The 14,281-nt window shown below is 50.0% G+C and overlaps 1 protein-coding gene across 1 annotated transcript in view; it reads left to right on the top strand.

Moving 5' to 3' along the window:
* Nucleotides 1-14,281, top strand: part of GRB10 (growth factor receptor bound protein 10) — a 196,307-nt gene that overhangs the window by 160,794 nt on the left and 21,232 nt on the right. Inside the window, 3 exon segments of the mRNA XM_032642729.1 lie at nt 1,032-1,169; nt 2,568-2,678; nt 4,379-4,477. Of these exon segments, the coding sequence (XP_032498620.1) occupies nt 1,032-1,169; nt 2,568-2,678; nt 4,379-4,477 (348 nt within the window).

A 14,281-nucleotide genomic window follows, 5' to 3' on the forward strand; every position in this document is an offset into this window, starting at 1 on the left:
TGCACCCCTAAAGACGTGTCTCTTAACGGCACGTTAAGTAGTAAGGGAATAAACCATTCCCTAAGGCAGCCACCACTCTCCAGGTGGCACTGAATGTAAGAGAAAGTACTCGAATGTAGTTCCTGCAGAAGTCTGCCCTGAGCCCTCCTTTTCCTGCTTTGTTTCTGCCTCTGGAAGCTGAAAGCCGCTGTGCTGTGTCCTGGGCCCTCCACGCAGAGCATCTGCCTGCCCTGGGTGAGAGTTGTCATACTAAGTTATCGTGGCCTGTGCACAAGGAGGGTAAAGTGGTTTCCTGCTTTTTAGTTGCCTGATCCGAGATGGCTTGATGCTTGGTGAACGTGCACGGTGATGTCTTGAGGTGCCAGAAGCACTGCCCGGGGGCACTGGGACCTGCCCAGTTGGCCCATACCGTCTGCAGGAGGAGCTGTGTCCCTCTCAGTCAGTGTAGGGGACCCACGAGGGTCACCCCAGATCTGGTTCCTCACCTACCTTCCCTGAAGAAAGAGATGTGGCTGGTGGGAGGACTTAGCGGGGGAGCAGGCTGTCACCAGGGTGTTCGTTCCAGGAGCTGGACAGACACTGGACACACAGCTTTCGCTGGAGGGCACGCGGTCAAAGTGACGGCCGGATGCTTGCTCCCAGCCCACCTGCTCGTAATCGGTGCTCCTGGCACTTCTGTTGCCCCAGCTCTGAGGGCCAGACTGGGATTTTTATGGGAAACCAGAATAAAAGGCAGGATGCTTAAACACACTGTGCATTAGGAGATTTATGACTTAGTGTTTTCTGTCAGAGTTAGAGAAGTCCATTTGCTTATGTGTGTTTAAACACTTAATTATGTTTTAGAACCCCAATTTAGATGGGGATTTTAAGACTTTTGAAAGGAAAAATATCACTTGAAAACACTCAGTTTAACCCCAAAACAGTATTTTACTAATTCGTAAAATGTTCCAGTGTCAGCGATGCCGATAATATGTCTGCTTCCATATTTTCATGTCAGCATTATCTAACTTTTAAAATTTGCTCTTCAACAGAATTTTTTAAACTCCAGTAGTTGTCCTGAGATTCAAGGCTTTTTGCACGTGAAGGAGCTGGGAAGGAAGTCGTGGAAGAAGCTGTACGTGTGTTTGCGGCGATCCGGCCTCTATTGCTCCACAAAGGGAGCTTCAAAGGTGAGTCTTAAAGCCGTGACCGCCGGTCGCACCAGGCTGGGAGGGTTCCGAGTAAACGTGGGCTTCATTTTAAATTGCACCCTGGGCTCCGCCCAGCTCGTGACTTATTAAGCTGGTTGTGTAGCAGCTAAACTCAGATTTCCTGGTGCACAGCCCCGCCTGGGAAACCAGGTGATGACACAGACCTAGGGATCCCGGGGCTGTGTCACTGCCCCACCCCCAAGCTGGCCAGCCCGGGCCCCTTCTGTGGGCTGGGAGCAGAGCCTCCTGCCTGCCTGAGTCCCCTGAAAGATGCTAACTTAGTTTCTATAATTTGGAAGTTGGCATCCAAGCTAGCCGCAGGATATATGATTGATTATTGCCACCCTAATGGCAATCTAATACATGTTATTGTAGGTATTGCGTGGAATAAATTGTGGTTTTGTGCGCATCCCCAGGGGGAAGAGGAGGCGAGGGGTGGAAGACGGCTGCCCGCCTCCGAGGACAGTTGGGGTGTTGTGGGCTGGCCTTGCCAGGGTCTCCTTTGGTGTCTTTGCACCTCTGACCTACTCTTTCCTGTAACGTCTGAGGACGCCTGCCGTGGGAACGTATCCAGCTGACCTTGGCCTTGCTTTTACACCCGAGAGCTGCGGTCTCTTCTGTTCTCGAAGGAGAGAGGCGGGGAGGAGCTGGGGACCCCAGGGGAAAGTGCTGACCCAGCATCAGACCACAGTCGTACTGCTCTGGGAAGTCAGGAGAGCAGCCGGCAGCCTTCGGAGAGGGGGCGTGGCCTCTGGGAGAATGGGCGTGGTCACCAGGGAGGGGAGGGGCCGCAGGAGAGAAGGGGCGTGGCCGGCCGCCCTTCCTTCTGCAGATGGGGTCTTCATCAGATGCAGTGGGGAGGGTAACTTCCTGATTTCCCAGCTCTGACGTGTGGCTTACGCATCATCGTCATCGGTGCTGAGCCCAGGGACGCGTGTAGCCTAGAGCAGTCAACAGATGCGGGATGGGGAGTTCCGGAGGGGGTGGGACGGTTGCGGACGCAGCTGGACTCTGCCCACGCAGCGTAGCAAAGGTGCTGTGGGTCCTGCATTTGAGTGTGTGCTCCGAACCTTGACCTTAGCTTCCAGATCTTCTGGTTTTCACTTTATGGGGCTTTGATTTGGCAGAGTGTCAAATAACATTGTAACCGTTTTCTGTCTGGGAACTGGGAGGGTGGGTTTTTTTTGGGGGGGGGGGCTGCGGGATGTGGTTTTAATTTAGCACTTATTCTACACGATGGGTATAATCTGTAGACTGTCAGAGGGGAGAGGTGTTGAGAGCACGCACAGACTGCCCTCTGTTGACGGGGGCGTGAAACACTGGCTCTTGGCTGTGCTGGGAAGTTCTCCCCCGTTAAGTCTGACCACCTTCCTGCAGGAGCCCAGACACTTGCAGCTGCTGGCCGACCTGGAGGACAGCCGCATCTTCTCCCTGATGGCTGGCAGGAAGCAGTACGGTGCCCCCACGGACTACGGCTTCTGCATAAAGGTACCCCATCCGCAGCCCTTCAGAGATGCCCAGACAGCATCCCGCTGGGCACTTTGGAATTAAACCAGGGACCTCCTTTCTTGGGTGCTGTTTTTTGTTTGTTTGTTTGTTTTTAACAGAAACATAGTTTCACACTAGATTTATTCATTCATATAAAAATATTTCTTGTGTGCTTATGACGTGTCCGTCCTTGAGTAGCTCAGATGCTCAGAGAAAAGCAGAGTCCGTGATGAACAATGCCCGTCGACGGGCCCAGTGGCTTAGGGACCGCCAGCCTGTCACTGGGTGGCCTCCAGCTTACCGAGTGAGCTGACATCTTCCGTGTGGGCTTCTCGTCCCCAGGACATTAGACTAGGGGCGACCACAGCTCTGCCCTCTCTCTGTGCACGTGCATGAGGACACAAACTCACACATACGCTCCCATGTACACACCTGCACACACCTATGTGAACAAAAACATGTAGACATACGTGTGCATGCCTGTGTGTGCGTGTGCGTGCACGCACACACACACACACTTTGGGGGGGCCCGCTCCTACCCCGTCGGCGAAGCTGTGGTGGTGCTGGGCATTGCACTAGTAGATATTTACTGAATACCCACTGTGCACGAGACCCTCTACTGAGGCTTCTACCTCCGTCGTCTTCCTGGGTCTTGGCAGGTGCTCACAGGGTGGGAACTGACCCGGCCCCATTGCCCACATCGGGTAGCCAGTGAGCGAGCCTGAGTCCCCCAGCCAGGCTGCCTTCTGAGCCTGCGGAGGAGACAGGGCACAAGGAGCCCGTTCCATCCGAAAATGCCGTCTTCTGCTTTACTTGGTGAAGCTTCTTTGGTTACAAGTAATATGAACTGACTTCAAACCAGCTAAAGGCACAGGTGCACGGGAGGCTGGTGGGAAGTGGCCTCGGGAGGGGCTGGAGCCGTCGGGGCCCAGGCGGCCGGTGCTTCCTTCCCCCGGCCCACGTGCCGGGTATTGCGGCCTCTGCTTCGCCCGCAGCGTCAGCGGACTCGGGCTGTCGTTCCGGCCCTGCTCCCCCTCCAGATTCCTCAGGCGGAGCGCTGGGCCGGTGTCCTCCCCAGCACTGCCCCTCGGGCCTGCGGTCAGAGGGTTCCTGTGGACACCCGCCAAGCTTATGCCTGCAGGCTTTCCTCCGTCGCAGCCCGGCCCTGCCTCTGGGTGGGACCACCTGCCTCCGCTGCTTGCCCTGCTCTGGTTCCCTGCTCTGGGGCAACATTGGTCGCACCCCCTGGGCCTTTCCACGGGTCCGTCCTTGGGGCCACTCAGATGCCCCAGAAGCCCTGAGTCCCGGGGGCTTCTCCCCACGGCGGCTCACCCAGCAGGCCCTCCCCACGGCTGTGTCCTCGGTCTTCTTGGGAGGCAAGTGAAGACGCCTCCTTCTGAGACCCCAGAACAGGTCCCCCTCCCAGGAATCAGCATTCTCTGCAGGGAGCTAGATGCCCCGTCAGCCGCCCCCGCCTTGTGGTTTCTTTCCTGTTTGTCTCCCCCAGGACCTCCCGTGGGAGGACGGCTGACCACTCAGTTAAGTACTAAGTGGCCGCAGCCGCCCGGGGCCGGTCCGTGACCGGCAGGGCATGAGTGATGCTCGGCATGTCCTGCCGTGTGTGGGCTCAGCCCTGCCTGACGGAAGGTGTGTGTCCGATTCCCTGTGATGCTCACGGGGTCTTCCTTCGTCTCCTTTAGCCAAACAGAGTCAGGAACGAGGCCAAGGAGCTGCGGTTGCTGTGTGCCGAGGACGAGCAGAGCCGGACGTGCTGGATGACGGCCTTTAGGCTCCTTAAGGTGGGTCCCCTGCGGTCACCGTGTGCATCAGCGCACCCCTCTCCATGGACAGTGCCTGTCACCCTCCCACGTTCCGTCACCAGCTCCAGGGATCAGGGGCCCTCACACATTTTTTCAGAGTCTCAGAAGCTCCCCACAGAGCCTTAACGTTAGAGGAACCAGAGCCAGTTCCCAGCCCCAGCGCTGTTGGCATTTGGGGCCAGGCAATGGGCCGTCCTGTGCTTTGCAGGACATTTAGCAGTCCCCTGGTCTCTCCCCGAGATGCCAGTAGCACCCCAAGCAGCTGAGACAACCCCAAATGTCTCCAGATGTTACCAAGTGTATCCTGGGTGTGGGGTGGGGGTTGAGAACCAATAGGAAGAAAAAGGTCGAGACCGGGGCGTCGAGTCGGGGAGTGTGCATGTAGGTTATTAGGAGGTGAATGGTTTTCCTGACGGAGCGTCAGACTCCCGAATTCTCAAAAAGCCAAGGCCATGAGGGAAACATATCGAATCATGTGTCTCACCAGAGAGTCTCAAGGGAATTGGTGTCTCCTGACAATGATTCTAAAAGAAAGGTCTTGCCCGGACCCTCACGTGGGATCGCACCCGACAGTGATCTCACAGAAATTGCCAAGATGACTTCACACGCCCTTTAGTACAAGCTCAGTGCACAGCAGGTGCATCTCACTTGGATGTCCCACAAAATGTTCCTTTGCACGCACACACACCACGTGTCTGGAATTCCTTAGGTACATAAAGTCCTCGTGAGTTACAGGTTAGTTGACAAGACGAACTTGGCCAAAGTCAAGGGGCCTGTGGGGGAAGTGTGTTTGCTTCGTTGTGGCCACCACGTGCAGTGGTCTGGGTGTCTCTTTGCAAAAGTCCCCAACCCTCAACGAGGGTCCAGCTGGTCCAAGATTCTCGGCAGAGTCACTTAGATCAAGAGACAGTGGGAGGCTGAGCTCGGAATACTCCTTGGAGATGCCACGGGCTCCCTGGAGAGGCAACCCGTGTTCCTCTCTCCCAGAATCTTCCTTTGTATTTTTTGTCTTGTCACTGGTAAAACAAAAAAAGGTGTACACGGGACTTTCCTGGTGGCGCAGTGGTTAAGAATCCGCCTGCCCACGCAGGGGACATGGGTTTGAGCCCTGGTCCCGGAAGATCCCACGTGCCGTGGAGCAGCTAAGCCCATGCGCCACAACTACTGAGCCTGTGCTCTAGAGCCCGTGAACCACAGCTGCTGAGCCCACGAGCCACAACTACTGAAGCCCGCGTGCCTAGAGCCTGTGCTCCGCAACAAGAGAAGCCACCCCAGTGAGAAGCCCACGCACCGCAACGACACTCGCCGCAACTAGAGTAAAGCCCGCACGAATCAGCAAAGACCCAACACAGCCTAATTCATTAATAATTATTTTAAAATGGTGTACATTTAAATGTTACTGCTCTGTAATAGAAGAAGAAATGCCCTGTTGCTGTAAGATACCGTATGTCGTCGGCTGCGCCCTGACAAGCTGGTGTTAAATCCAAGTGCCCCTCCACAGGGGGCTGGTTCCCCGGCTTGAGGGACGTGCACACATAGAAGCCCCCTGCGGCTGGAAAGGAACAGCTCCTCTCTGGGTCCCGTTGTGGGAAATTTTCCAGGATGTATTGTTAGCAAGTAACAAGCAAAGTGCAGAATGTTGTGTAAAGAGGTCACTGCATTGGTGGGGCGAGAATGGAAATGCGTGTTTAGCTTCACTGGCACATATGCAAACACGATACTGCAGGGGAACACAGAGGCCGCTCACGGGAGCCTGGAGGCTGTGGTGTAGATGGGGCAGACGTGGAGGGAGACCTTCAAGGTTTTATATATTTGAGTGCTTTCTTTTCGTTTTTTCTGTTGCTCTGCAAAAATATTATCTATTTTGGATAAAAACAAAAAGGAGATGAAAAAGGAACTGGTACTAATGCGTCGTGTTCCGTGGGTGACACGTGGCGATGTGGCAGCACCTCTGATGCCGTCTCACAAGGGCGGAGGGCGGGGGCCTCTTTGGCGCCATTGTAATGTGATGAGGTGACCGGGCGCTGGAAGGAAGCGGGCCGAGCTCACAGTGGCAGCGACACCTGGCTATTATTAGTGCTAACGATGCGTGCCCCGTATATGTTGACACAATGTGATGGACGTTTTGGAGTATCTGCTGTGGGCCAGGCAGCGCCTCACATCTCTGACCTCATTTGCTACTCACAGCAGCTCTGTACATACACGTACGACCGGTACAGGTGACAGTCCTGAAGCCCATGGCGCTGTGCTCCACGTGGCCACTGGCGTGTGGCAGAGTCAGCCCTAGAACCCCGATGTTTTGGCCCCAGAGCTCCATCGCTAACCAGCATGCTTGCTGCCCCCACGAGAGCCTCCGGGAAAGCTGAAGATCCATCCAGTTGCAGCCATGGCCCCCTTGTCCCTAAGTGAGCAGCTGACTGCACATCCCCACAGCGCCATCCTATATGAGGGCGGGGCCTGGCTGGCCACGCCCTGGGGCCTCCTGCCTCTACCAAGTGGCCAGCACCAGCATGTGAAATGGGGAACCCTTACAAACATCTAGGTCTCCTCCCGCCCTGCCCCCGCAGCCGCCCCTGGCTCCAGCCACCTTGCTCTGGGGGGAAGCGTAGTTAGACCAGCTTCTGTGTGATGGCCCCTGCCTTGCACCCACACGTTGCCTCCAGAACGGCATGTGCTTTGCCCCGGGGACTTAACGCCCTTTGAAGCAGTAGGGAACCTTCTCAAAAGCCTCCTGTTTCCCTGGCTCTGCTGCGTCGCGAGCTTCTTGGATTGTGAGCGCTGGCTCAGTCCGCAGCCTGTCTCTTCTCCTCCACGGGGAGACCGGTCTGCAGGCTGCAGGGACCTGGCCGCCTCTCCGCACCTCCCAGTTCTTGCCCTCTACGTGTTCTCGTGCCTGGGCGTCAACCTCAGATCCCCAGAGCCGGGACGACCTAGCGCTCGGAACAGAAGAGACGCTCAGAAAAGTTGAGTTGAATGAAAGTGGCGACCGACCCAAACTCCCGTATCTGCGTTGGCCTCCCCACTCTTTTTTTTTGGCGGTACGCAGGCCTCTCACTGTTGTGGCCTCTCCCGCCGCGGAGCGCAGGCTCCAGACGTGCAGGCTCAGCGGCCGTGGCTCACGGGCCCAGCCGCTCTGTGGCATGTGGGATCTTCCCGGACCGGGGCACGAACCCACGTCCCCTGCATCGGCAGGCGGACTCTCAACCACTGCACCACCAGGGAAACCCCTCCCCGCTCTTTTGAAACCGTTTTTCCCCCTTGCCTGTCGGATGTCATGGGCAGCGCCGGAGTCAGCCCGAGACGGCACAGAGGGGGGCTTTGGACTAGGGACCTGCACCATCTCCAGAGGCCGGTTCTTCGGCCTCCAAGGGGGGTCTTGCTGCTACAGACCAAGGAAACGTTGGGTTGCCTCTTTTCGTGGTCTGTAGTGAGTGATGAGAGGTCCCTCCCCAAGCTTTAACCCTCCGACACCCTTGCCCCCTAATAGTGGGTCGGATGTGCCATGTCCCTGTATGGAGGACGCACATCGGAGACCTCGGGGCCTGAATCTGAAGTGTAAAGCTCTGCCCTCCCACTGTCTCCAACTCTGTCCAGGAAGCAGGTCTGTGGTGGCTGATATTGGGCAATTTGGACGGTATTGAAATCCCAGGGCTTTTTTGAGCGGAAGGCCTTCTTTTGAATTAACCTAGACCTTCCTGTGCCTTGAAGTACCAACACTGGTATACTTCCTTTAAAAAAATGATAGCTCGAGCCTCCAGAGGAGAAAACTGGCTAATACCCGCTTTTGTTCCTCTACCTGCTATTCCATTGTTTCCTAAATGATTTCATAAAGACTACAGGGACAGCACAAGGAGTACGAAAATGGTGTTAGTTACCTACCAGCTCCTTCCCACCCCCTCCGCCTTCTAGATGTTTCTTAAGTTGCCCTAGAGATTCTTCCCCAAGAGCGAGGTCTTGCTTCATCAGTACAGGTTTCTGTCGGGAACTCCCTGGCGGTCCAGTGGTTAGAACTCAGCGCTTTCACTGCCGGGGCCCTGGTTCAATTCCTGGTTGAGGAACTAAGATCCTGCAAGCCACCCAAGCACAGCCCAAAAAAATAAATAAAATTTTTAAAAAAGTCTAAACCGCTTAAAGAGGCTAAAAGAAAAAAAGCACACAGGATTCTGAAATGAATTACTTGACATGGAGAAGACAGTTACAGTGGATGTTGGGCATGACAGCAGCCAGGGAGCCTCAGCCCTGGCACACAGGCGTTGTGGAGTCTGGGGCCAAGAGGGGGCGTCCAGCGCCCAGAAGCAGCGCAAACAGGGAACGGTTTGCCGGTGGGTGCGGGGGCGTGCTGACCAGCTGTTCAGAGCAGAGGCAAAGCATCCCGGCTCTGGTGATAACACCGTGATGTTTGCTGCCTGCTCGCACCTGCCCGGAGGGAGCTTCACGTCACCCCGTTTAATCATCATGAGAACCTAGGGGAAGGCGGGGCCTTCGCAGTACAGGTGAGGAGAGAGCACCTGGAGTTGGGCCAGCCGAGACTCCATGCCCTCCCCGGGGGCGCTTCTTAGGAAGCCCAGGTAGAACTTTGGAAATGGCTCAGGTGTGTTCCGCCCTCCCGTCTGACGGTGCCACCTGCCTTCACGCTCGCAGCCAAACTCATGGCCTCTCTGGATCCCAGAGTCCAGACCCGTGGTCCCTAAAAACCAGTCCTCTGACTACTGAGAAGTTGGGGAGACATCTTCTCTAGTGCGTAGCAAAACGAAACAAATACGGACAGTGCGGTCAGCTTCCCATGAAGCTAATTGTGCTCATGGTAACAGGTTTATTCTTTAATCTGAGACTGTGTCCTTTTTACTTAGCTAACCTTAAAATAAACTGTACAGAAGTCTGATGGTCTGATCTACCATTCTATCAACAATATGTTATAAACTATTGTTGATAAAAAAATGTGTTATGGTGGTAGATGAGTGGTTAATTTTTGGTGTGTGTGTGTGCTGTCTTATTTGGCAAGTTAGTTGCCAAGCCTTAAGACAGTCACGGATTTTTTTCCCCCAAATTTGATTGCTTTGTGAAATCTAAAAGAATGAAAGTCCCTGATATAGACCTTCCCTCTCATCCTCTTCCCTGCAAGATGATCTCTCAAGTCTAGTGGTTCCCAGATTTTATTTTTATGTAGCAGAACCCTTTCCCCCTTCAGGCAAAATTTTGGATAATTCCTCAATATGTGAAATAGACAAAAAGACTGAATTACATGGCATCTCAGGTTATTGGTAAATGCCAAAAAAAAATCCAATCTCAGCAGCTCTAACAGCAAAGACGGATCCAGCTCAGACATGGCAGGTGGCGTGGCGCCATCATGACCTCAGCCGGGGAAGGGAAGGCAGAGCCAGGGGGTCTCCCATCCACAGAAGTGACACATGTCACTCCCACTCACAGGCCCAGGTCCAGACTGCTCACCTGGTCTGCCCCAGCCGCAGGGCCCAGGGAGAGTAAGTCCACCGTTTGACTCAAAAGCAGAGTCAGAAACTCCTGGCAGGCAGGCCAGTTACTAGCACACGGGTGCAGTTTCGATGTTTGTTCAGAAACAGCGGCCGCTCTCAGCATCCCTGAAGCGCACCTCACCCTGAAGCCATTTGGAGACCTGCCTGCCCCATCCCTTTCTGTCTCCCACCCACCCGCTGTGCCGCGTGGTGTGTGAGCAACCCCCGGCCACCCTGTGTGAACTGCAAACACAGACACCTGTCTTTTCTACACAGACAGAAACAAGGGGGAATTGAAGTACGTGGAGAGTAGAAATGAAAGAAAGCACGTAAAACCCAGTCATTTTTAAAATGGGAAAAGTGAAGACATGCATATCCACCTACTATTGTATTTTAAAACAAGATGAAATGGACATTCTTTGCAAAAACAGAAAAACCTTAAAATTGACAAAAACGCAGAAGGAGAAATTGAGCTACATTTTTTTAAAAAATGAGTTTCTCTAAGCTTTGAGGAATATTCAGGCTCAGTACTGTGTAAACTGTCACAGAACCAGGACTTACACCGTATGCTGAGGTTTTGGTCACATCAGGGCTGTGCTGTCCTTTCGAATCCTGGTCGGATGTGGCATCTTAAGTAGACACTGCAATTTGTTCTTTTTTTTTTAACATCTTTATTGGAGTATAATTGCTTTACAATGGTGAGTTAGTTTCTGCTGTATAACAAAGTGAATCAGCTATACATATACATATGTTCCCATATCCCCTCCCTCTCACGTCTCCCTCCCACCCTCCCTATCCCACCCCTGTAGGTGGTCACAAAGCACCGAGCTGACCTCCCTGTGCTATGTGGCTGCTTCCCACTAGCTATCTATTTTACGTTTGGTAGTGTATATATGTCCATGCCACTCTCTCGCTTCGTCTCAGCTTACACTTCCCCCTCCCCACGTCCTCAAGTCCATTCTCTATGTCTGCGTCTTTATTCCGTCCTGCCCCTAGGTTCTTCATAACCTTTTTTTTTTTTTTTAGATTCCATATGTATGTGTTAGCATATGGTATTTGTTTTTTCTCTTTCTGACTGACTTCACTCTGTATGACAGACTCTAGGTCCATCCACCTCACTACAACAACTCGATTTTTTTTCTTTTTATGGCTGAGTAATATTCCATTGTATATATGTGCCACATCTTTTTTATCCATTCATCTGTCGATGGACACTTACGCTGCTTCCATGTCCTGGCTACTGTCAGTAGAGCTGCAGTGAACATTGTGGTACATGACTCTTTGAATTAGGGTATCCTCAGGGTATATGCCCAGTAGTGAGATTGCTGGGTCGTATGATAGTTCTATTTTTAGCTTTTTAAGGAACCTCCATACTGTTCTCCATAGTGGCTGTATCAATTTACATTCCCACCAGCAGTGCAAGAGGGTTCCCTCTTATGCACACCCTCTCCAGCCTTTATTGTTTGTACACTTTTTGATGATGGCCATTCTGACTGATGTGAGGTGATACCTCATTGTAGTTTTGATTTGCATTTCTCTAATGATTAGTGATGTTGAGCATCCTTTCATGTGTTTGTTGGCAATCTGTATATCTTCTTTGGAGAAATGTCTGTTTAGGTCTTCTGCCTATTTTTGGATTGAGTTGTCTTCTGCCTATTTTTGGATTGAGTGGTTTTTTTGATATTGAGTTTCATGAGCTGCTTGTAAATTTTGGAGATTAATCCTTTGTCAGTTGCTTCATTTGCAAATACTTCCTCCCATTCAGAGGATTGTCTTTTCATCTTGTTTATGGTTTCCTTTACTGGGCAAAAGCTTTTAAGTTTCATTAGGTCCCATTGGTTTATTTTTGCTTTTATTGCCATTTCCCTAGGAGGTGGGTCAAAAAGGATCTTGCTGTGATTTATGTCATAGAGTGTTCTACCTATGTTTTCCTCTAAGAGTTTTATAGTGTCTGACCTTACATTTAGGTCTTTAATCCATTTTGAGTTTATTTTTGTGTATGGTGTTAGGGAGTGTTCTAATTTCATTCTTTAACATGTAGCATCCAATTTTCCCAACACCACTTATTGAAGAGGCTGTCTTTTCTCCATTGTATATTCTTGCATCCTTCATCAAACGTAAGGTGACCATATGTGCGTGGGTTTATCTCTAGGCTTTCTATCCTGTTCCATTGATCTATCTTTCTGTTTTTGTGCCAGTACCATACTGTTTTGATTACTGTAGCTTTGTAGCATAGCCTGAAGTCAGGGGGCCTGATTCCTCCAGCTCCTTTTTTCTTTCTCAAGATTGCTTTGGCTCCTCGGTGTCTTTTGTGTTTCCATGCAAATTGTGAAATTTTTTGTTCTAGTTCTATGAAAAATGCCATTGGTAGTTTGATAGGGATTGCATTGAATCTGTAGATTGCTTTGGATAGTAGAGTCATTTTCACAATGTTGATTCTTCCAATCCAAGAACATGGTATATCTCTCCATCTGTTTGTATCATCTTTAATTTCTTTCATCAGTATCTTATAGTTTTCTGCATACAGGTCTTTCGTCTCCTTAGGTAGGTTTATTCCTAGGTATTTTATTCTTTCTGTTGCAGTGGTAAATGGGAGTGTTTCCTTAATTTCTCTTTCAGATTTTTCATCATTAGTGTATAGGAATGCAAAAGATTTCTGTGCATTAATTTTGTATCCTGCTACTTTACCAAATTCATTGATTAGCTCTAGTAGTTTTCTGGTAGCGTCTTTAGGATTCTATATATATAGTATCATGTCATCTGCAAACAGTGACAGCTTTACTTCTTTTCCGATTTGGATTCCTTTTATTTCTTTTTCTTCTCTGATGGCTGTGGCTGAAACTTCCAAAACTATGTTGAATAATAGTGGTGAGAGTGGGCAACCTTGTCTTGTTCCTGATCTTAGTGGAAATGTTTTCAGTTTTTCACCATTGAGAACAATGTTGGCTGTAGGTTTGTCATATATGGCCTTTATTATTTGAGGTAAGTTCCCTCTATGCCTACTTTCTGGAGGGTTTTTATCATAAATGGGTGTTGAATTTTGTCGAAAGCTTTTTCTGCATCTATTGGGATGATCATATGGTTTTTGCCCTTCAATGTGTTAATATGGTGTATCACACTGATTGATTTGCATATATTGAATCTTTGCGTGCCTGGGATAAACCCCACTTAATCATGGTGTATGATCCTTTTAATGTGCTGTTGGATTCTGTTTGCTAGTATTTTGTTCAGGATTTTTGCATCTATGTTCGTGACTGATATTTGCCTGTAGTTTTCTTTCTTTGTGACATCTTTGTCTGGATTTGATATCAGGGTGATGGTGGTCTCGTAGAATGAGTTTGGGAGTGTTCCTGCTATATTTTGGAAGAGTTTGAGAAAGATAGGTGTTAGCTCTTCTCTAAATGTTTGGTAGAATTCGCCTGTGAAGCCATCTGGTCCTGGGCTTTTTGTTGGAAGATTTTTAATCACAGTCTCAATTTCAGTGCTTATGATTGGTCTGTTTATACTTTTCTATTTCTTCCTGGTTCAGTCTCGGAAGGTTGTGCATTTCTAAGAATTTGTCCATTTCTTCCAGGTTGTCCATTTTATTGGCATATAATTGCTTGTAGTAATCTATCTTGATCCTTTGTATTTCTGCCGTGTCAGTTATTACTTCTCCTTTTTCATTTATACTTCTATTGATTTGAGTCTTCTCCCTTTTTTTCTTGATGAGTCTGGCTAATTGTTTATCGGTTTTGTTTATCTTCTCAAAGAACCAGCTTTTACTTTTATTGATCTTTGCTATTGTTTCCTTCATTTCTTTTTCATTTATTTCTGATCTGATTTTTATGATTTCTTTCCTTCTGCTAACTTTGGGGTTTTGGGGTTCTTCTTTCTCTAATTGCTTTAGGTGTAAGGTTAGGTTGTTTATTTGAGATTTTTCTTGTTTCTTGGGGTAGGATTGTATTGCTATAAACTTCCCTCTTAGAACTGCCTTTGCTGCATGCCATAGGTTTTGGGTCATCATGTTTTCCTTGTCATGTGTTTCTAGGTATTTTTTTGATTTCTTCAGTGATCTCTTTGTTATCAAGTAGTGTATTGTGTAGCCTCCATGTATTTGTATTTTTTATAGATTTTTTTCCTGTAATTGATATCTAGTGTCACAACGTTGTGGTCAGAAAAGATACTTGATACAATTTCAATTTTCTTAAATTTACCAAAGCTTGATTTGTGACCCAAGATACAATCTCTCCCAGAGAATGTTCCATGAGCACTTGAGAAGAAAGTGTATTCTGCTGTTTTTGGATGCAGTGTCCTATAATTATCAGTTAAT

This window comes from Phocoena sinus, chromosome 9 (assembly GCF_008692025.1).
Source record: "Phocoena sinus isolate mPhoSin1 chromosome 9, mPhoSin1.pri, whole genome shotgun sequence".
NCBI lineage: Eukaryota > Metazoa > Chordata > Mammalia > Artiodactyla > Phocoenidae > Phocoena > Phocoena sinus.